Genomic DNA, 24,051 nt, shown 5'->3' with positions numbered 1-24,051 from the left:
ACTAGCAATACAGAACACTACCTAGACCGTCAGAATAATCAATTGTTTGTTGTTCAAACAGTGTATTTCTACAAGGCCATTTCCAGGTATTCTATCACCCAAGCAAGGTAGAATCCCCCCCTCTCCTAAACTACATGGGTTCATGGAAAACCACCTGAATATATATTTTCTGGGATATATATTTCCTTTTATTCTTGATTTAACATTCAAGATACACTGTATATTAATTCACTGAAAGGTATCATAGCTATCATGGTCTATTGAGGGTATCTCACATAACTGAAAGGTTTCATTCAGGAATCAGTTGTGTAAGTTAATGTAATAGTGTTAAGTATTTTTTTTCCTAAGCTTTTTTTTTTTTTAAGCTGACAAGTTTTAGGGCTTCTCTAGTTTGAGATGTTTTAAGATGTTTCAAGGTATAAGTGGGACTTGCTAAATGAAATTTGTTCTTTAACCTAAAGAGATATAACAAGTTATTCTGATAGCATTACACAAGTCATCTGATGAAGAAGGCTCTTATACTGGAGGCTGAGGAAAGTTTGGCAATCTGGCTGCTATACCGCCCGCCTAATGCACCGGCCAGTAGTCTACCGTCCCTACTTGAGGCCGTATCAGGCTGGGCGCTGGAGCACCCCAGGCGTCTTGGGCGACTTCAATGTCCATGCCAATGACGCAACCTCAGGTCGGGCTACGGACCTAGTGATGTCCATGGCGTCGCTAGGACTCTCCCAATGGGTAGCGACCCCCACGCATCAGGCTGGGCACATGCTCGATTTGATCTTCACGTCAGGGATTACGGTGGACCGGATTACTGCGAAAGAGGCACCATGGTCAGACCACTATGCCCTGAAGGCTCATGCATAAGTCCCGTCCCAACCCCGTTTAGGCAGCGAGCGGATTTTAGCTTGCCCACAGAGCCTAATGGACCCCATGCGGCTTCAAATGGCTCTGAGGGATCCGATGCCCCCTGGCGGCTAGTTGGATGAGCTCGTGGATGACTGGCATAGCCGACTTTCTATGGCCATCGACGTGATCGCTCCCCGGCTCCCTCTGCGCCCTCATTCTAAGCTGGCCCCTTGGTATACCCAGGGGCTGCGGCTTATGAAACAGGAGCTCAGACGGTTAGAGAGTTTGTGAAGAGGCTACAAGAGCATCTTATAGGACGTTTATGAGATCCTATGAGATGGCAGTCAAGGCTGCGAAGAGAGATTTCTACGCAGCTAGGGTTGCGTCCACTAGCTCACGCCCAGTCCAATTATTTAGAACGATTCGATCATTGACAGCTCTGCCTCAGGGCGGACAAAATAGTAGGAAATTGGACATTGGCTGTGAGGCTTTTGCGAGCTATTTTGCGGATAAAGTCTTGACGCTCCACCGCGACCCCCCCGCCACAGTTGATACAATGAGTGAATTTGAGGCCCCTTGCATGGCTTCGCCAGGTTTTGAGGGCTTTGACCAGCTCAGCCTGGAGGAAGTTGATAGATTGCTTGTGTCTGTGCGCACAACCACTTGCAGCCTTGATCCATGCCCCTCCTGGCTCATTAAAGCGGGCCACGAGGGGTTTTGAGGTGCCTTGAGGGAGATTATCAACAAGTCCCTTTCGGAGGGGCGGTTCCCCGAGGCACTCAAGGAAGCAATGGTCCGCCCTCTCCTGAAAAAGCCAACTCTGGACCCAACTGAATTGGCCAGCTATCGGCCGGTGTCCAATTTGCCCTATTTGGGCAAATTGATCGAGAGGGCGGTGGCGATGCAGTTACAGGGCTTTCTAGATGACGCTTCCATCCTTGATACATACCAGTCTGGCTTTCGCCCGGGGCATGGGACGGAGACTGTGCTGGTTGCCCTTACTGACAACCTCCGTATACATCTGGATTGAGGCAGTGCGGCAGCGCTGTTGTTGTTAGATCTGTCGGCCACATTTGATATGGTCGACCACCAGCTGCTGGCCCACCGCCTTGCCGATGTAGGGATCCAGGGGCTCGCCCTTCAATGGCTTGTCTCTTTTCTCCAAGGTCGGGGTTGGGTTAGGGGAGCAGCAGTCCCGGAGGCACCTGCTTGAATGTGGAGTGCCCCCTCGCCCAGAGTGTCCGGAGGTATGGGCTTGGGTGTCATCAATATGCCGATGACACCCAGCTCTATCTGGACTCTGATCCAGAAGATCTTCACCAGGCTTTACAGGCTGTGGCTGGGTGGCTCAGGCTGAGTCGGCTGAAGCTGAACTCGGTGAAGACGGAGGTCCTGTGCCTGGGTCGGGGTGGCATGGGATTGGGGCTCCCACTCCCAGCCTTCGATGGGGCGCCGTTGGTGCCAGCTTCGGAGGTTAGGAGTTTGGGAGTGCTCCTGGACCCCACCTTAACAATGGAGGCCCAGGTGGCGGCCACTGCCAAAGCAGCCTTCTATCCTCTACTGCTGGTGCGGCAGTTGGTCCCCTTCCTTAGCCGTGACGATCTGGCCACAGTGATCCATGCGACGGTTACCTCAAGGCTAGACTATTGTAATGCTCTCTACATGGGGCTGCCTTTGTTGCAAATTCGGAGGCTGCAGCTGGTGCAGAATGCAGCTGGTGAAGAATGCAGTGGTTGTGGAGGCCCCTAAATGGGATCACATCCAGCCTGTACTGAAAGCGCTGCACTGGCTGCCTATAGCATTCCGGATTCGCTTCAAAGTGCTGGTGCTTACCTTTAAAGCCCTACATGGCCAGGGTCCAGCATACCTGAGGGACCGCCTTTCCCCATACAGGCCCCAAAGAGCATTTTGGTCGGGGTCACAACACCGCCTAGTGACCCTGGGCCCTAAATAGGCCAGGCTTGCTGCCACAAGGGCCAGGTCCTTTTCGGTGGCGGCTCCTACCTGGTGGAATGAGCTCCCGGAGGAGATCAGGGCCCTGCGAGACCTTTTACAGTTCCGCAGGGCTAGCAAGATGGAGCTCTTCCGCCAGGCTTTTGAGTAGGAGCCGCCGCCACCACTATTACCACCAGCATGCACTGCAGAGCAGTTCTGCCGGGGTGGGCTGATTAGCCACCCGGAACAGCCTGGTCCATGGCATTCCCCCCTCTTTTTCTGATCTCACTGTGATATTAACTGGAGTCTGTAAAATTACTAACTTACCTCAGAGTTATTATTGATTCATCTCAGACATTTTACCCCTTATTTCACCTGACTTTCCCCCCTCTACATTGAATAAAATATCTTGTTTATTTTTGAATTTTCAAAAGCCTCTTGTGTGCCATTTTCAGAAGTATAAGTTTAAGAAGGGGATCTTTATCTCTTCCCTCAAGTTCCTGGACTGGGCCACCATCAAAATATAATAACATGACAAGGTGGGGCAGCCATAAACCTTCAGATAAGAAGAAAATAGATAGAAGGGGCTGCTCAGCCAGAAAGAAAGGAACAAATGGAGGGAAAATCCAGCGTGTGGGAGAGGGAAGAAGGCGAGAAGGCGCCCCCTTGCCCAGATTGCCCAGAGGAATGGGCTGGGATGTCACCAGTATGCAGATGACACCCAGCTCTATTAGTTGTTGGGCGGCCAGTCTGACTACACCAGAAGATCTGGACCGGGCATTGCAAGCTGTGGCTGGTTGGCTCAGATTGAGCCAAATGAAATTGAATCGGATGAAGACGGAGGTCCTGTGCCTGAGCTGGGGCGGCCCGAGGGTAGGGATCCTACTTCCGAGCTTCGATGGGGTGCAGTTGGTGCCAGTGCTGAAGGTTAGGAGTTTGGGAGTGCTCCTGGATGCCTCACTAACAATGGAGACCCAGGTAGCAGCCACTGCCATATCAGCCTTTTACCACCTCTGGCTGATTAGGCAGTTGGTTCCCTTCCTCAAATGCAATGACTTGTCAACAGTGATCCATGCAATGGTCACCTCAAGATTGGACTACTGTAATGCTCTCTACATGGGGCTGCCCTTGACCCAAATCCAGAAGCTACAGCTAGTGCAAAAAGCTGCAACCTGGTTTCTGATGTGCCTCCCTATGCGGGAGCACATCCAACCTGTGCTGAAAGCACTGCACTGGATGTCGATAGCATACTGAATTCGCTTCAAGGTGCTGGTTCTTACCTTTAAAGCCCTTTATGGTCAGGGGCCCACATACCTGAGAGAACGCCTTTCCCCACACGTTCCCCAGAAAGCCGTGCACTCAGGGTCACAAAATTCATTGGCCTCCCAAGTCTTAAAGATGCCAGGCTGGCCACAACCAGGGCCAGGGCCTTCTCAGTGGTTGCTCTGTACTGGTGGAATGAGCTCCCAGAAGAGATCAGAGCCCTCGGGACCGCTTTACAGTTCCGCAGGGCCTACAAGATGGAGCTCTTCCACCAGGCCTTCGACTAAGGAGCCACACCAAATAATATCAAATAACTAAGAAGTGACAGTGCCCTGGTCCTTGGCTTACTACTAGCAGCCTGTGCTGTTGCCCAAATACAGAAATCAAGACGAGCCAACCACCAATATAGATCATCTGATTACAACACTAATATTGGTTCTGCCTTTTGTAAGCACTGTTATAAGTACCTGATCATTTACTAGCATTTTATGATAATGTAGGGTTTTATTATTTGTTTTAAGATTCTATATAATTTGTTACCTATATGTTTAATCTCTTTGTAAACTGCCCTGAGCCCGCTTCGGCAGGGAGGGCGGGGTATAAATTGAATAAATAAATTAATAAAGTTATTCACGGACTCTTTCATTTCTCAACAGTTTTCTGCACTGCATATACAAGCATTTTCCCCCTTGTCCTCTTCTTCCATTGCTTTCTCAACTCCTTCAAGCATGAGCTGTGCCATGTTGAATCCCACAATATCCATCACCTCTACTTTCATTGTCTCATGTTTTAAGAGATTAACTATGTTTCTATACTTTGTGGAAGATTTCACCAAACCACTTTTACTCTTAGGAACAAAGTCCTTAAAGTACTTCATAACTAAACTGAAAACAAACTGTCTTCTCACTGGGAAGTAATCATGTTTCTCCAAAAATGCAGTAATGAAAATGGAAAAACACAAACTACATTCACAAAAATCAAAGAAATACTGACTTTACTGACCAATTTTTTTAAAAAAACAAATTACTGACCAAGATGAAAAAACTGACTTTTACTGATTTTACTGACCATTTCCCACTGCTGAGATTATAAAGAATGTAAATAAATAATAATCCAGAGGAGTTCAGATTAGCAGGACATATGAAGCTCTTTACTTCATCTTATTTTTTTTAAGAAGGGAGGAGATCAGGCATACAGGAGTCCTCTGCTGGCCAGACAGCCTGCTTTCAATGTGAAGGGGAAAGAAAGCAGCAACACTAATAAGAAAGATAGCCAGAATTATTTCAGTTATTCAGTTATTCACCAATTATTCCTTGGTGCAACATCTTTCCAAACATCTGCTTGTTTCACTTGTGCAGGGAATTGGCCCTGTATTTTTAGTTATCATCATTCAAAGGCTTGAAAACTATACCCCATCTCAATTCCTTTTAAGTATGACATCTGGCTTTGTAAGCACCTCCTTAATACTCCTCATGATGTCTCCTCTCTGTAACACTTCTTGATAACCTGGAGATTGTTTTTGATTTTGTATGCTGTTTGACGGGTCTTTGACCGTAATAAACTGATTGATTGACATCTGGCTTCTTAAACTACAGGTTTGCCTAGATTCCAGCTAATGGAAAAAAACTGTGTCTCTCTCTGTGTGAACAAACTGTGTTTTTTTCCACTGGATAGCATTGAAACTGACTATCTACCTATCTATCTATCTGACTGTATGGAAGAGAAAAAACAGGTTGCTTACCTGTAACTGATGTGGTTATCTGTGCATCACACCCATGGGATTATGCGCCTGCGCTGATACAAATCGGTGGTATACAAAACTCAGAATGGGATTTTCATGCCTCCCTCCCAGGCATGCGTGGGAACCCCACTGCGCATGCCCAAAGAGGCGGGGCGCGGACATCCCACCAGTTCTCTTCTGGCCGCCGCACTGTTAACAGCTTGTTTCTGCCGGTCGGTGAAGAAGTATTTGCTTCTCTCACAAAGGATTTCTATATCCATTTTTCTTTCTTGTTTTTCATTTTTCTTTACTTTAAAGACTTTAAAAAAAATTCAACAGTATTTTTATTGATTTTACAACACACACAAAAAGAAACAAACAACAACAATACACAGACATCTACAAACATACAAGACAGAAGACCGCCATATCTTATCTTAACAACAACACAAAATTCTAACTGCTTCCTCATTTCCCAACAACACAACTCAGATCACATTTCTAAGTGTATTTCTAACCTTATCTTAAATCTCTCTTTACATTAATCCTAACCTCAATTACCTATTACGTCGAAAGGTCAAACTCTTTAAAAAAAAAGAAAAGAAAAAATACTAAAACTTGATGATCAGATTCAAATACAAGCAAAATAATATTTTACCATCTTGCTGCAAACCAAACCAAAGGAAACCTCAAAATTCTGAGCTTTAATATTCTCCCAGTGTCCACCAGAGAAGCAAGTCATGTGCTTCCTGTGACGGAGAGAGACAAACCAACTGGCTCATTCATAGGGGCTTGAAGTGCCTTAGGAACCAGAGCTGAAGTGGGCACATTCACAGTCTTGTGAAGTGAAGGACTGCAGTCATAGCTGCCGTGAGGCCCAGAAGGCGCTGAATGTGGAAAGCAGACGACGTGTCCTGTAGCTGAACCTGTTCTGCAAGGGCAGCTAGAGTGAGGGCTCTGTCCTGGGGCAGGAAAGCTTTGCCCTCCATGGAGTCGAGTATTGCACCTATGAACTGCACTCTCTGAGATGGAACCAGCTGTGACTTTTTGTGGTTGACCTGGAGACCGAGGCAACGAAGGACATCAAGAGCCTGGGATACATGCTGTATGAGAAGGGCCCTGGAAGGCGCAACCAGAACCCAGTCGTCCAGAAATGGGAACACCATCAGGCCACAGAGGCAGACATGTGCGACAATGACCACCATCGTCTTGGTGAAGACCCGTGGTGCTGTGCTGAAGCCAAAAGGCAAACTCCTGTATTGGTAGTGGCTGCCTCCTATCACGAATCGGAGATTCTTGGACAGGAGAAGTAGAATGACCGGTAGAGATGTCACCTTGAATTTCCGGTATTGTATACAGGTGTTGAGGCCGCGAAGGTCTAAGATCAGCCTCTGCCCGCTGTCCCTTTTGGGTACCACGAAGTACCAGGAATAAAAACCGAGGCCCTGGTGGTCTAGAGGCACAGGTTCTATGGCACCCCTCAATAGAAGTGTTGTGACTTCTTCAAGGAGGAATGACGATGGGGGCATGGTGACAACTACAGGGTGAGGTGGGAGTTCCAGAAATTCGATGGAATAGCGACTGGTCAAGATGGAAAGGACCTATTGGTGTAGGGACGGGCGGTTTTTTCGAGAGTCTCCCAAGCTGCCCAATCCTCTTTTCATTCTTTTTGAAGCTCCCCGGTCTTTCCAGACCGGGAGAGCTTCGTCTGCTCTCTCGGAGGGAGAGCAGATAGCAAGAGGCTTGTTTTCAGCCACTCACACACAAGGCAAGTGTGTGGGAGAGGCCATTTTTGCCTTGATGCAGCAGCAATTGACAGGGCAAAAACATGGTCGCCATGTTTTTGCACAGCTGCAGTCAGCCATTTTAAAGACCAACTATTTTTCTAACATGACAAGAATTATAACAAGAATGAAGAAGATAGGATTTATAGGAAGACCAAGTGTATTTCAATCATAACAAGGCGATTAGCTGTGTTAAAATACCCCTTTTGAATTCTTTTTTTTGTCTATAAAAATTTGGAAACCAGCCCGAGTGAGAGAGGAGAATGAAGTCTGCCGTGAGTGATTTATGGGGGTATGAAGATAACTTTACTCATGCCGTTTGCAGGACATTTGAACTGCTGCCAAGGCTTTCATCTTCATAATTGTCCTGAGTTACAGTGGCTAATTTTTAAAAAGTGAGAAAAATGAGCTATGAAATAAACGGTGAAGACATGGAGGAAAAACAGGACTTAGAAAATGTGGAGATTGGCCAACTTACTGTGGAGCAATTAAAAAAGCTATTGATAGATGAATTTTGAAGCCCCTTTAATGAAACCTCAGAACTTACTTGTGGATTGTGATGGGGGAAAAGAGGGAAATCCGTTACAGCCCCAGAAATATACGGTGGAACATGGGACAAGAAGGCTAAGTACCACTGTGCAAGAAACATTGGCTCCATGTAAGATAGGATTTGAGAAACTCAGTGTACAAACACCATACTTAGAAGAAACCTTGGAAAAATTTGTGATGTTGGAGGCGAGGAAAGAAAATTCTTGGGAGTACTTACCCAATGAAAAGTTTAAACTTCTTAAGGCAAAATTAAAGCCTGATACAAGGAAGCATGACAAGCATGGAAGAAATAATAAAACACCAAAGAATACTGGACGGAATCCCTCCTTTTTGCACTTGAATTGTAGGAGGGAACAAATGGAAATGGAAGTTCATGTGTTTAAGGAGAAAAGGCACCTATGCATGGTTCTAAAGGAAAAAAAGATGCAGAAAATTAAGAAAAGACTAGCATACGATAAAGTGGTTTAGTATAAATTATGGGTTAAAGGAAAGATGAAAAATAGATGTGCTTTAGATAGGAACTGTGATACTGAGAGACTCTGTGTATACAATGGCTTTATTGTTAAAGGGTGAAATCCAAAATGAGTAAGAAAGAAAGGGGAAAAAAGGATGCAGAAAATCAAGAAAAGATTACTATGTTATAAAGTGGTTTAGTATAAATTATGGGTTAAAGGAAAGATGAAAAATAGATGTGCTTTAGATAGGAACTGTGTGACTCTGTGTATATAATGGATTTATTATATAAGGTGTGATGTTCAAAACGGCCAAATAAGGTAACTAACAATTTCTGTAAAAGTAGCTAATACATTCTTAAGCATGGCAAGTTAAGACAGCTATTTCCTAGTACTATTGGAGAAAATGAGGTTTTCTTATCAGATGTATGAGGCATGAATAGTTTAGTTAATATTTAGTCAATATTATAGCTAAGAATTTTGATGTTTCATCTTACTTAATCCTCCCCTTACTGGGTGTTTAATTTATAAGAAGGTAAAAGGGGGAGTAAAGATAAAAACAAGGTGTTTATAAAACTGATGTTATTTTTTCTTTTTTTTAATTTAGTTGTGTTGGAGGAAATTAGGCATTAGCTTATGATACTTTGTAATAATATGAAGAGAAGAAGCTTGAATATTAAAGCTAAGAATATTGAGGTTTCCTTTGGTTTGGTTTGCAGCAAGATGGTAAAATATTATTTTGCTTGTATTTGAATCTGATCTTCAAGTTTTGGTGTTTTTTTTAAAGAGTTTAACTTTTGGACATAATAGGTAATTGTGGTTAGGATTAATGTAAAGAGAGATTTAAGATAAGGTTAGAAATACATTTAGAAATGTGATCTGAGTTGTGTTGTTGGGAAATGTGGAAGCAGCTAGTTATGTTAGAATTTTGTGTTGTTATTAAGATAAGATACGGCAGTCTTCTTTCTTGTATGTTTGTAGATGTCTGTGTATTGTTGTTTGTTTCGTTCTTTTTTGTGTTGTAAAATCAATACAAATACTGTTGGGAAAAAATGTTAAGTCTTTAAAATAAAGATAAATGAAAAACAAGAAATAAAAATGGATTTAGAAATCAACCATGAGAGAAACAAATACTTCTTCACCGACTGGCAGAAACAAGCTGTTAACAGTGCGGTGGTCAGAAGAGAACCGGTGGGATGTCCGCGCCCTGCCTCTTTGGGCATGCGCAGTGGGGTTCCCGCGCATGCCTGGGAGGGAGGCGCGAAAATCCCCTTCTGAGTTTTGTATACCACCGATTCGGATCAGCGCAGGCGCATAATCCCATGGGTGTGATGCACAGAGACCACAAAGAAGATCAATAAGATCTCTTTTGTAAATTAAAATGTTTAATTCCATGTAAACTGATTATTCTGATATGGACACAGTTGGGAAAAACAGGGTTGTACTTACCTGTAACTGTTGTTCGTCAGGTTGTCTTCTGTGCAGGCACACAGTGGGGACTGTGTATGTGCAGGCCTGCTGATGAAGAAAATTTTCTAGCTTCTTAGGAATAGAGGGGGCACCCCTCCCCTCGGCGCATGCCCAGAGCATTCCCGCTGAAACTGTGTTGAGGACGAGGGGCACCATTTCCCCTCAGTCCTTCCACTTCCACACTGCTGAGCTCACAGTGGCGCCATTTTCCTTCAGTCCTTCCACACTGCTGAGCTCACAGTGGGGCACTAGGGAGAGAATGTGTGCCTGTACAGAAGACAACCTGATGAACAACAGTAACAGGACTTCAAATGCACATTTTCTGATGGAGGTTCAGAAGATCTCTGTTGAGTCATGGGCAGTTCCAGAAATCAGGCCTGGTGACAATGCAAATCCGGGGTCAGAACCGACCTAGGTGAAGCCAAGGATTCAGCTCTCAGAACAGGTTCATGTGAGGCAGATGACTTTGCTGCTGGCTTATCAGCACTCAAGACAGCGTGTTCCCAAAGGACTGCCTTCAGGTGAGAAGCCCTGTCTGCACTGACCTTGGGAGTAAACTGCTGATGGAGGCAGCAAGAGGGCACATCATGAGCCTTTCCGAGGCAGATTAAACAGAGAGTGCACTCATCTAAGGGGCACCCTCTCTATTCCTAAGAAGCTAGAAAATTTTCTCTGTTGGCAGTCCTACATATGCGCAGTCCTCAATGTGGGACTGCACAGAAGATCAAAGTCGAAGAAAAGAAAATGTGGCAAAACCAAGGGAAGCAGAGCCTTGAATATATCAAGTATCTTAACAAGTGACACACAGGGATTTTTTCTCTCTCTCTTCATGGATCTGCAAATATCACAGGGACATTCTTTTAAAATGTATACACCAAGATCCTCACCTCGATTATCTATTTAAAAAACTGCACACAGAACAGACTGGAAACTGTTTTGCAGAGTTATGGGCTTTCCAGAGTGCAGTCCAGAGTGATTACAAAATGAACCCTGCAGGTGTGAAAAACTGTTAAAAGGTTTATTTAATATTCCACAGATTTCTACTCAAGTGATCCTTGAAGGAGTCTTGCATAATTTCTGCTACTGTATTTATCCAAGTGTAAATACCTAAGCTATATCAGGAACAGAGCACGAAGTAAAATAAACATGCCACCTCAATTCATGGGACCTATTGCAAACGATAGAATTGGAAAAGAAATTTGTTCCAATGCAATATTTCTCTGCTCTCCTTCCCAAGCATATATACCTATATACCTATGCTTCCAAATATAAGAAATCAAAAAAGATGATGCCCTGGTGCTGCCAGGAGTTAAGAATCTACAAAATTATATTGATAAATATATTTAAAGGGCAATGGATTCCAGTTAATATGGCTGTATTGAAATGGTCTCATAAATTACTCAGCCTGTGTCCATAGCAGTAGGATGTACACTTAAAAACATCCTGTTAAAGCCATTTCTTGATGATTTTTCAGGACAGGTTGAGTCATTATCAGGATGCATATCAAAGCATTCATAAGCCAATTTATCTATAGGTAGTATAGTTACTAATGCAAACCTGTACAACTACAGGAGTTTTCTTGGAAACAGGTTGAAACAAACTGGCAGTTCACTGGTTTCCAAAGAAACGTTCACATTTCAGTGGCAATAATTACCAATAGAAGCTCAATGCCATATTCTATAAATACTTCAAGCACAGCTCAGAACCAAAAAAGTGTGGGAGGGGAACAAATGGGAATGGATCTTTCCTGATAATATAACAGCTGAACACATCCTATTGAAGAACTCAGTTGCTGGATAAGTGGACTACTGATTTGCATTAAGGAGACAGCTCTGTCTTTCTAATTTGGGTAAAATGCTAAGAAACACACAAAATATCATATTTCTGATACTGTCTTCTTAGCACCTAAGTTGCAGAGCTTTATGGATGACACTTCCATACTAGACCCTTTCCAGTCCGGCTTCCGCCCAGGCCATGGGACAGAAACGGCATTGGTCACCCTCACAGATGACCTCCGGAGGCATCTGGATTGGGGAGGGACAGCGGTACTGTTGCCATTGGACTTGTCGGCAGCATTCAAACAGTCAACCATCAGTTACCGGCCCACTTTCTCACCAACATGGGGATTCAGGGGCTTGCCTTGCAATAGCTTGACTCCTTTCTCCAAGGTCGGGGACAAAGGGTGGCTCTAGGGGAGCAGACTTGTGAGGTCCCTCAAGGGGCAGTACTATCCCCGATGTTATTCAACATCTACATGCGCCCCCTTGCCCAGATTGCCCGGAGGCATAGGCTAGGGTGTCACCAATATGCAGATGACACTCTGCTATATCTGTTGTTGGGTAGTCAGTCCGACTCTACCCCTGAAGATCTGGACCAGGCACTTCAGGATATGGCGGGCTGGCTTATGCTGAGCCTAATGAAATTGAATCCGACGAAGACGGAGGTCCTGTGCCTGAGTCGGAGTGGATCGGGGGTTGGGATCCCACTACCAACCTTTGACGGGGCGCCGCTGGTGCCAGTGGCGAGGGTTAGGAGCTTGGGAGTGCTCCTAATGCTGCCTTAACAATGGAGGCCCAGGTAGCAGCCACTGTCAAAGCAGCCTTTTACCATCTCCGGCTGATCAGGTAGTTGGTTCCCTTCCTCGAACGCAATGATCTGGCAACAGTGATCCACACTATGGTCACCTCGAGACTAGACTATTGCAATGCTCTCTACATGGGGCTGCCCTTGCCCCAAATCCAGAAGCTGCAGCTGGTGCAAAATGCGGCAGCCAGGATGCTGATGGGCCTCTCTACACGAGAGCACATCCGACCTGTGCTGAAGGCATTGCACTGGCTGTCAATAGCATACCAGATTTGTTTCAAGATGCTGGTTTTGAACTTTAAAGCCCTATAAGGTTGGGGGCCTGCCGACCTGAGGGACCACCTTTCCCCATATGTTCCCCAGAGAGCACTGAAGTCAGGGTCGCAAAACCGCCTGACTCTCCCTGGCCCAAAAGATGCCAGATTGGCTTTGACCAGGGATAGGGCTTTTTCAGTGGCGACTCCATACTGGTGGAATGAGCTCCTGGAAGACAGCAGGGGCTTTAAAACTGAGCTCTTCCACCAGGCTTTCGATTAGGAGCCACCACCAGCACCAACACATCTGAACTGCTAACAACCGAAAGCATGTTGAGAGCAACAAGAACAGCTAATGACACGGGTATGGCCACAGTGTACTCTTTACCATCTAACACAGCCTTGGAGAGGCTACCGCCATCTATATGCAACAGCACTTAGTTATATAATTTAATTGCTTGTCTGAATTTTAAATTATTGCTCTGTGGATGCATCTATGTTTTATTGTATTTATTCTGTTATATTTTAACTTCTTGTAATCCGTACTGAGCCTGCTCATGTGGGGAGGGCGGAATATAAATTGAAAATATAAATAAATAAAAATAAAATAAATAAACCTTATTTGCAGAATCTATACCAATATAATTAGTACTGGTTAATCACATCAGAACTTGTTACAGTAGAAAGCTAATCCCAGTGAACAAATTATGCAAATATTTCACAATACTGCAAAGCAACATATTTAGAGCTCTCAATGTAAACTGAAATTACTGGGGGGGGGAATGGATTTTAATCAAAAATAGCTGTTTTGGAGCCAAGTTGCTTTTATTATTGTATTTAAGGTTAAATACTACTGCCTACAGAGTTTTTTTAATTAATAATTTTTAATATGTACAAAATAACCAACACATACAATAAACAATTTCCAATTAACATTTTCAAAAGTAAATCATATTATGGTACAGGGTATTCTTTGGAAGTATATCTTTTTCCATTAAGTAACTTATAATTGGGTACCAAACTGATACAACTTTTTTTCTCATATTGTGTAGTAGAGTTTTTATATAAATTAAATGACAGTTTACTCAAAATAAAATAGTCCCATATCTTTATAAGCCGTTGTTGAACTGTGGGAGGTTTTTCCCCTATCCATTCTATTGCTATCAGTGATTTTGCTATTGTTAACAACAATGATACTGTTTCTCTTAGTCTTGGCATCACTTGGTTTGTATCCCATCTTTCCAACAATATCACTTCAGGTTGTAAAGGTATTTGTACAGATATCATATTTTTAATTTCCATAGTTATTTCTTTCCAAAAATTTTGCATCGATTTACATGATTACCAACAGTGTAAGTAATCTGCTAAAAGTCCACATTGTTTTGTGCATCATGGAGAGTGTTCAGGATTTATTCTATGTCGTAATGTAGGTGAAACTTGCCATCTAACCAGTATTTTAAATACTTGCCATTTTACTGTGAGGATTTCTTCTGTTAATTCAAGATTTAGGTCTCTGGACTATTGTTTTTGATATAGTGTTTTTTCCTCTTAATCTGCTTTATTTAGTATGTGGTATAAAATGGTGATTAAACCTGGATTTTGTTCTTTTGCTTCATTTAGCAATATTTCGAATGGTGTAATCTGTCTTTTCCTTGTCTGTTTCAATTGCGGTGATTCCAATAGGTGTTTTATTTGCAAATATTTGTACCAGTGTACTTTGTGTTGTATTTTTTGTTCTAGTTTACTCTTTTCTATTATCTTTTTCTATAAAATTATTTTTGTAATGCCTGCTTTTTGCCATTTGTCACATTCTTTTGGATCATGGCCGGGAGGAAACCATTTCTGGTTTATATATAATGCTTGATATGAAATTGTTGGTGCAATTGTGTTTTGTCTAGTTTTCCATATTTTTAAAGAGTTTCTTAGTAAGCTATTTTTAAGTTTTGTATTTTTTAGATCCTATTTCCGAGGTCCATAATAAATCATATCATGAACTAGTTCTTTCAGCTTCTGTGTCTAATTCTATTTGCACCCATTCTGGGGGTTGATTTGAAGTTGCTGCTTTTATTAAAGTTGCTATATTTGAAGCTTCATAGTATGTATATAGATTAGGTAAATCTATGCCCCCCCCCCCTTGTTGTTGATCTGGAGAGTGTTCTAAAATTTACTCTATGTTTTATGTTACTCCAGAGAAATTTGTTACATTCTGCCATCCCTTTATGATTTTCTTTTCTATTAATAATAGAAGAGCTCTAAACATAAATAGATATTTAGGTAAAATAAAGCTTTTTATTACTTGTAATCTATCCATCCAGTTTAATATTTTTGCATCCCAGTTTTTAGTGTATTTTTAACTTCATTATGTAATTTTGTAAAGTTGCATTCAAATAAAGTTTCTGAAGATGGGGGTATGTGCACACCTAGATATCTCCAGGGTTTTGTTTAATGTTTAAATATAAATTCCTCCATTATCTTTTTAAATTGAGAATGTCTTATATTTATTGGATGCAATATTGATTTTTCTTTGCTAAAAGTCCTGAAATTTGCCCAAATTCTTCTATATTTTGTCTAAGTCCAATTAGAGAATCTAGTGGGTTCTTTATATAAAGCAATAAATCATCTGCATAAATTGAAAGTTTATGTTCTTGCTGATTTATGTTTATGCCTTGTATCTTTCTGTTCATCCTTATAATTTCTGCTGGGGGTTCCATAGCCATTATAAATAGGAGAGGGGACAGGGGACACCCCTGCCTTGTGCCTCTCTGTAATTGAATTTTTTTAAAATTGTGTTTATTTACTATTAGAGTCACGGTGGGGTTTGTATATATGGCTTGTATTGTTCTTTGGAATTTACTTCCGAAACCCATTAAATTTATGATAGTATCCAAATATTTTATATTAATGCTATCGAAAGCTTTCTCCACATCTAATGATAGGGGAATAGCTTCTGTACCATGGTTTTCACAGTGGTATATTACATCTATGGTTTTCCTAATATTTTCTATAAGGTTTCTTTGGGGCAGGAATCCTGTTTGGTCCTTGTTTATATAATCTGGTAGAATTTGTTTTAACCTATTTGCTATTATTTTTGTAAACATTTTTAGTCTGTATTTAAGAGTGTGATTGGCTGGTATGATGCTGCTAATGTTAAGTCTCTCATAGGTTTTGGTATTAAAATTATTTTTGATTGTTGCCAAGTTTGTGGCAATTTCTCTGTCTCTACAATGGTATCAAATAGGTCCACTAGTGGATTGATTAGGTCCAGTTTAAAAACTTTATAAAATTCAAAAGGGTACCAATCTGGGCCTGCTGCTGAGTTTTTCTAAGATTGAGTAATTGAGTCTATACTTTCTTGTTTTTTGTGTTGTTCTGAGATAGTTTTAAGGCCTTCTGATTGGTTAAAAATCTACTATTTTTTTCTTCAATTTCTCTAGATTTATATATTTTCCGGCGTTGGCACTAAAATTATTCTAATATCTGTATTATCTTTATTGTCTCATTTTATATCTTCCTTCTTTTATCTCTTAATGCATATATATGTCTAGAAGCTTGTTTTTCCTTTACGCTCCATGGTAAGTTTTTTAGAGTTTTTGGGGATTTTTTCCAATGTTGTTGTTTGATATATAAAAGATCTTTTTGAATTTTATTCGTAATTGTAGTTCCTAGTATTTTTCTTTCCACTATTAGTTGATTAAGGATTGTTTTACTACCTGTTTCCTTATGTCTTTTTTCCAAGTTAATTATCTTATGTTGCAATGTGTTTAAAGTGTCCCAATTATTTTTTAAAGTGTCCCAATTATTTTGGTGTGAAGTATCTTCAGCTTTATTAATTTCTAAAAAAAATTATATGCTCAGTGATTTGATGTTGTATCTCTGATCTTAATAAAATTGACTTATTTCAAACCCTTTTTGCTGTTGTCTTTGATTCTTGGTTGAATTGTATGGTGCAAGACAATGGGGCATGATCAGACCAGATCTTAAGATTAATTTCTGCGTCTTTTATTTTCATTAACAATTTGTGCGTTCCTAAAATATAATCAATTCTTGTGCATGAGTTAAATCTCGAGGAGTAGTAAGTATAGTCTCTCTCAGATGAGTGTTTGATTCTCCAAATATTTTTTGTAATTCTGTGTCAGAGCCGTGTTTTCTTTGTTTTTGATTTGTCTAATTTTGTATTCATAACATAGTTGAAATCTCCCCCCTATCAGCGTATCTCCTTCTTGAAATGTTCTTAACTTTTCTAGTTTGTCTCTAACAAATTGGATTTGGTTTGAATTTGGTGCATACAATGAAACAAGTATAATCATGTTGCCATTCAACTCTCTTTTTGTAAATACATATCTACCCATCGAGTCTTTAAGAGTTTTTTTATGTACAAAACAGACCGTTTTTGCTGTACCTCTGGCTTTTGAGGATCCTGGGGATGTAAATTGCTGATTATACCATGTTGTAGCTAAGATTGGATCAAATTCCTTTCTAAAATGGGTCTTGTGTACAAAGACAATATCTGGTTTGGATTTTAAGATTTGTGTTGTTATTCGTTTACATTTAATTCTGTTATTCATCCCTCTCACATTCCAAGATAGAGCTTTATACATTGTTACTTTGAGGTTTCACAATTTAAGTCCTTAAAGGTGAATCCTTAGTTTATTTTCACTTAAATAAAAACAAACTTCTTTCTGCTCAAATATTCTCTAACCTTTGTTCCTAAATACTCTGTACCTTTTTCTTATTCTACTCTATAACTTTTCCTGTACTATGTAACCCTATCTATTATATCTAATTCTAATTTTGAACTAGAAAATTTTAATTCTATCTAGTCTCTCCCCCTCTCCTTCTTGGTCAAATTTTCACCTGTCTTTGACCTTCAGACTATGCTATTCTAATCCCTAACTTTTAATCTGTTACTTTTGTGGAGCACTATCTGTACTCAATCCCCTTTCCCTTCCTCCCCCTTCCCTCGTGCATTAAACAAAATTCAATATTCTTATTAATAGCCAAAGCGTATACACATATTTCTTATACGTAAACACAACCTGACAATGTTCTCTCTTGGTCGAGTCCTTTTATCTTCTCTTTATTTTTCTGCTTTGTTGATAGGAGCTCTAATTGGAACTTTACTAGCTTTAAAAGGTGATAAAGTCATAGAAAGTCTTCTTTAAGTAGTTTTCTTAGATTTTTCCGGCGTTGGCACTAAGTTTAAGTCCTGTAAAAGGCATGTTCTGCTGTCTTCATCTGTGGCATGATACAACTTGCATTTGTGTTTTACTGTAAGCTTTCCCGGGGAGCTCCATCTGTAGTAAATTTTTTCTTCTCTGAGTTTTTGGGTAGACATTTTCAGTTTCTGGTGGATCGGTAGAGCTTCCATTGGTAAATCGGGGAAGACCGTGATCTGTTGTTCATGGTATAATAAATGTCCTTTTTCTTGTGCTATTTTCTGAACTGCTACTTTTACTCTCAAGTCTGCAAAAGTCACTAGTATGTCTCTTGGATATTTTCTGTTTGGATTATTTTAAGCACCTATTCTATGCGTTTTCAGTATGATTGGAGGGTCACCTTCACATTGTAGAATTGTCACCAGCCATGTGCTCATTATGTTCAGCAGCTCTGGAGTTTCATTCTGGTCCTCTTGGAACCCTCTACATTTCAAGTTCTGTCTTCTGGCTATCGCTTTCAAAATTATAATTCTTTCTCTCATATTTTCATTTTCTACTTGTAGTGTCTGTCCCAGCATTAGTGCAGTTTCTGTTTTATTTGTTGTCTCTTCCAGTGCCTTTGCTATGTCATCTATTTGTTCAAATAAAGGTTGCAAGATTTCATTTATTTGTGTATTTATATTTTCTAGTATGTTTTGTTCCGTTTTTTGTAAGGCAGATTTTAAGGCTGCTTGCAGAGTCTTAACAGTAACTGGCCCGTCCGCCATTTTGTTGCTGCGCTTCTGTTCGCCGCTGCCGAGTTGTCTTATTGATTCAGGCAAAGTTAAAGCTTTTATGAAGGTTTTAATAGTACCTTTCATTGCTTTTTTCGTTCGCCCAGCTTTTTGCATAACTTGCAGGCTGTGTGCTGATTAGTTTAGTGCTTTGGCAGAGGGAAGGGGAGAACGGGATCAGAGTGAGTAGATTAGGCGTCCACCTTTCCCCATGCTGACGCCACACCCCCTACTGCCTACAGAGTTCAAGATAGTATATACATTCCTGGGTAACAATATTATCCTATATATTTAATATTATCATTCATGATACACTATTAAATCCATCAATAGCATCCAACATCTCAGCAGACTCTTAAACTCAACTGGACACTTTTGAAACTGAATGGGAAAACAAAAACAAAATTACTTTCCTATTGTGACTTAAAACAAAACAGAAACTCTAGACGGATAGGATTTCCCAATATAAGTGATTAGAGAGTTCTTTTCCTGTTTTCCCGGTTGCCCTCGCGGTTATATTAGAAAGATTCAGAAACATGAATGCTGAACTGAAATCGTTTTTGAGATGACCTTATTTCTATTTATTCCTTACTAAGAGAATGTAACCTTCAGATTCTTTAGCATCATTTACATTTTTACATATCACAAGAATAGCTGTAGAAAGAACACACTTGCTTATAGTATTAGGTTCAGCTTTTGATCTGTTTGATCATACTGATTATTGTCTTCTTGATCCACAGCAGTCATGTTTCACAACACAAAGAATCAGAATTAACAGCATGATTTTAGAAACTAAGACCAAGTTCATACATTCTGAAATGACTTTATGTAGACCCCTACAGCCAAGCCCTACGGCCAAGCCACATTGAGGAAGCATGCTGATGCCTCCACAGAGGTGCTGCAAATGACTGCTAGGATTTCCATGAGGGCAGTGGCACTTTAGAATATGCTGGTGCATACGAACAGTCCATCAACACTTATGTGCCACATGTGGATCTGAGAGTAATCCCATGAATTCCCAATCCATTTACATAAGACTCATTATGATACATGAATATTCATCAACACTTTAAAGTCAGTCCATGTGGCACCTCCAGCATGTTCTTTGTAATCTTCTCCACGCAATTACAAATAACAAAAATATATCTGCCATAGGTCCCGTTCACATGCGGCGATTTGGTCCGGGAGCGGGACAGTTCGGGGCCGGATCAAACCAGCGCGATCACACCACAACATCTGGGAAGCGTCTTGCTTCCGTGGCCGAACTGTCCCATTCCCAGGAAACGGCGCCGCAAACTGAACCACCTACCTAGGTGGTTTAAAGGGAAGCGGCGCGGCAACCGGGGCGTTTGATCGCCGGCGCTTCCTTGCGCCGTCTCACCCCTGGCCCGGATCCGAACTGCGCATGCCCGGACATGCGCAGTTCGGCCGGCTCCCGTTTGGGCCGTGTTTTCTCCCCGGCGTTTGATCGCGCCGGGGAGAAAAGGCGCCGCGGCCAGGGGATCCGTGGGATCCCGCCGCAGCGCCTCAACGTTGGTGCGGCTTTTAAAAGCCGTGCCTTAAGAGGCTTTTCCCCTGCCGTGTGGCAGGGGCCATAGAATGGAAGAAGTGTAGTAAAGTAGCCATACAGTTAATTATTGCACACAAACAGAACCCCACCAATGACACAAGGAATTTCAACTGTTTTTCACATGGCAAACATTTCATTCACTTGTAATTCCACTGGTCAATGGCACTCTGCCTGCATAAATCCAAACTCAGCCCAAATTACAGACCCACAAACATCAAATTCACTAGGGTTGTGATATGAGCTCTGGCTTCCACTGAAGGTACAACTCCTGAACAGTATACCACAGTTTATTTGAGTTGACAGAAGGTGTATTTACAACTATTTCCAGCTGACAAATGTACCCTGTTTAATAAAACTATTATTTAATATATTCACGCCACATACTTACAAAGTGGAGGTCTGTACCCAAACAAGCTCCTGAGCTCTCTAACCAAACATGTTGAATAATGTCCCTTACTACATGAGGAACAGAAGACTTCAAAAGGCTCCTTTTGTATACAAAATAGCATATTATACAAAACTGGCATATAGCACCAATACTATTAATCCCCCCCCCCCAAAAAAAACCCCTTAAGTCACACATAGCTTGGTGGGGAAAAATTGAATAAAATATTGTGCTTTGAACCAGTAGCATACCTAGAAGTGCAATCAAGTCAAAACATTCCCTCCAAACCTTTTCCGTATCTGGTTTATCTTTATATCTGCTCAAGTTACCAATGAGCAGCCTAAACCTGGCACAAGGCCAGAAACATCAAGTATCTGCTGACTCGAACACACAAAGGTTATATTTCTCAACATAACTTTGTTCAAGAGATATGTTCAGTAGTCATCCTTTTACTTCCTATAGAAAAGGGTATTTTTGAGAAGGGGATGCTGAAAAATCCATTCATTATCCTGTTTCTCTCACTCCAGAAAACTGCACATTAACAGTGCATCACACCAGTCCACATCTACCAGACTTGCTGCCAATTCAAAAGTCCACAGAGACTGGTTCTGTGTCATTGGCAAAGAACTGACTTAATGTATCATATAGCTAACACTCAATCTTCTCCCAGGGTGTGGGTCAAAAATCTGCACAATGGGGCTCCATATTTGCAAAGAAAAAAAAAAATAAAAACTGGTAAAAAGGGGAAGAGTTAAAAAAGAGTGGCCTGTGCACGGACACTGAAAGGAACCCACAATGCTACATCAGCCCCAAAATGGCATCCAACACTGCTTCACCCTTCCAGGAGATAAAGGGAACAGGAGAAGAGCAGGAAGGGGATGTGTGGGGAAGGGAGGAAAGAGAAGACATGAGAAGGGGGAAATGAGCAAGTGGAAGGAAAACAGCAGCTGAGGTGGGAAACTGAAGAGGGTAGGTGGGAATGAAGAAGGTAAAAGGAAAGAAGCGGGAGGGAAGCAGGTACAGAATGGAACACAGAGACAATAAAAGAAGGGAAGCAGCAGGCTGGGGGAATGAGATTCTCCTGCCCCCTCCCCAACTATACTCCTGGGTTTCCTGCTTCTAGAGGCCTAATGCTTTTTGAGGTGATAAACCTGTGACTGAGATACTCCAGATTACACTGTAGACAGGAGAGGGGCTTAAATGACTGAATGCTCCTCCATATAATGAGATTCCCTGCAGGCTGAAAACTGTCATGGCAGAGAAAAGGACAGCCTAGAACGTTTCACACTCAATACTATTTTTCTATATGAAGGAGCCTCTATCTGAAGTTATGATCTTTCTGCAACATAAGCATTTTCTTCCTCAGAACACTAAGAAGCAGATGCATTAATTTGAAGTCATCTAATGAATCTTCTAGAACCATAAATGGGGGAAAGTTCTGCTGCATGTCTAAAACAGAAAGCTCACCTTATTATGTTCATACATGTATGGAATTCTGAGTGTATCCATAGCTCTGATCATAGATTGCATTGCTGTGAATATATTCTGATACACCAGCTTTGTGAACCCTCTTTTGTCTTCCTCAGAATATCCTGATCCATGGATGATTCTCATCTGTTTAATAAATGTGCTTTTACCACTTTCTCCCGTACCTGCAAAACATTAAAAGATGGATTTATTTATTTATCAAATTTATATACTGCTCCCTCTCCCCCAAACAGGACTTGGGGCAGCTAACATCATATAAAATACACAAATAAAATAATACAAAGATACAATAAATAACCTTTAAAATATTAAACAGTTAAAAATCTATCCACATTAAAATCTATCCACTATCAAGCAGGGTAGGATGTGTGGATGGTGAAGACTAGTTGAAGTATACCAGCTGCCTGGTGGATCACAATCGCCCAAAGGCTGCCTGAAAAAGAGCAGCCTTTCATGCCTTGGGAGGTCCCGCAAGGCACACAAGTCTTCAGGCAGCTGGTTCCACAGGACAGTGGCCACTACTGAGAAGGCCCTCGCCCTTGTTGACCCAAGGCAGCCAGTTTGTGGACCAGGGACCTTCAATAAATTCTGAGATGAAGATTGGAGAAGATGGAGAGGATCATTCCAGAAGAGGCAATCCCAAAGGAATGAGGGTCCCAGGACGTTTAGGGCTTTAAAGGTAAGTACCAACACTTTAAGGAGCTGCGGTGGCTCAAGTGGTTAAGACGCTGAACTGCAGGCTGGGGAAGGTCAGTAGTTCAGCAGCTCGAGACCCGGGTGCCGCAAGACGGAGTGAGCTCCCGTCTCTAGTTCAAGCTCCTGCCAACCTAGCAGTTCGAAAGCAAGAAATTGCAAGTAGATAAACAGGTACCACTTCGGTGGGAAGGTAACAGCGTTCCGTGCGCCTTGGTGTTTAGTCATGCCAGCCACATGATCACGGAAACATCTTCGGACAGCGCTGGCTCTTCGGCTTTGAAACGGAGATGAGCACCGCAACCCTAGAGTCGGATTCGACTGGTTTTCGAGCAAGTGAACCTTTACCTTTACCAACACTTTAAACTGGCATCAGAAACTAACTGGGAACCAGTGCAGCTGCCGTAGGATAGGTGTTATATGCACTGACCAGGATATTCCTGTCAGCAATTTGGCAGCTGCATTCTGGACCACTTGCAGCTTCCGAAGCATCTTCAAAGGAAGCCCTGCATAGAGCATGTTACAGTAGTCCAGTCTGAAGGTGACTGTTGTGTGAATTACCATGGCAAGGTCCCCCCAAGATGTGTGAATTACCATGGCAAGGTCCCCCCAAGACAGACAGGGAGCCAGTTGGCGGGCCCACTGTAGATGGTAAACCACAGTCTTTGTCAGTAAGGACACATGTTTGTCTATGGAGAGCAAAGAATCAAGCCATACTCCCAAATTCCTGACCAAGGACTGTAGAAAGACACACCACATCAAGGGACAAAAGAAATTGCCACCTAGTGGTCCAGGCTTCCCCAGCCACATAATCTCTGTTTTAAATGAATTTGGCTTCAACCAACTCTCATTAGACAGTATTCAAAGAAAATGTAGCTGTTGCACAGGTTCATTTAAACCTTTTGCTTTTATATTCACAGTGGATTTAAGTAGTAATTCATATCTAACAACTATTCTATATTGTGCTCCAACCCCTACCTTTATATGGGTGAGATCTCAAGTGAACCAAGAGAACCAGAGAGCACAATACCAGTTGCTAAGGAGAGAGCTCACAATGAACGCCCTGCTGCTGCATTCTAGTTAAGTTAACATGCAATATCTACAAACTGCCTTTGAACTTCAGAACTTTT

At 41.8% G+C, this 24,051-nt stretch overlaps 1 protein-coding gene across 1 annotated transcript in view; it reads right to left on the bottom strand.

Annotated features, from left to right (window-relative positions):
- The window catches only part of LOC107116527 (guanine nucleotide-binding protein G(q) subunit alpha), a 151,180-nt gene that overhangs the window by 63,451 nt on the left and 63,678 nt on the right, over positions 1-24,051 (bottom strand). Inside the window, exon 2 of the mRNA XM_015418457.1 lies at positions 22,208-22,392. Within this exon, the coding sequence (XP_015273943.1) occupies positions 22,208-22,392 (185 nt within the window). The remainder of the gene's footprint in view (positions 1-22,207; positions 22,393-24,051) is intronic.

This window comes from Gekko japonicus, unplaced genomic scaffold (assembly GCF_001447785.1).
Source record: "Gekko japonicus isolate JY-2015 unplaced genomic scaffold, Gekko_japonicus_V1.1 scaffold93, whole genome shotgun sequence".
NCBI classification, from domain to species: Eukaryota; Metazoa; Chordata; class Lepidosauria; order Squamata; family Gekkonidae; genus Gekko; species Gekko japonicus.
This window is presented reverse-complemented; position numbering and strand designations above follow the sequence as displayed.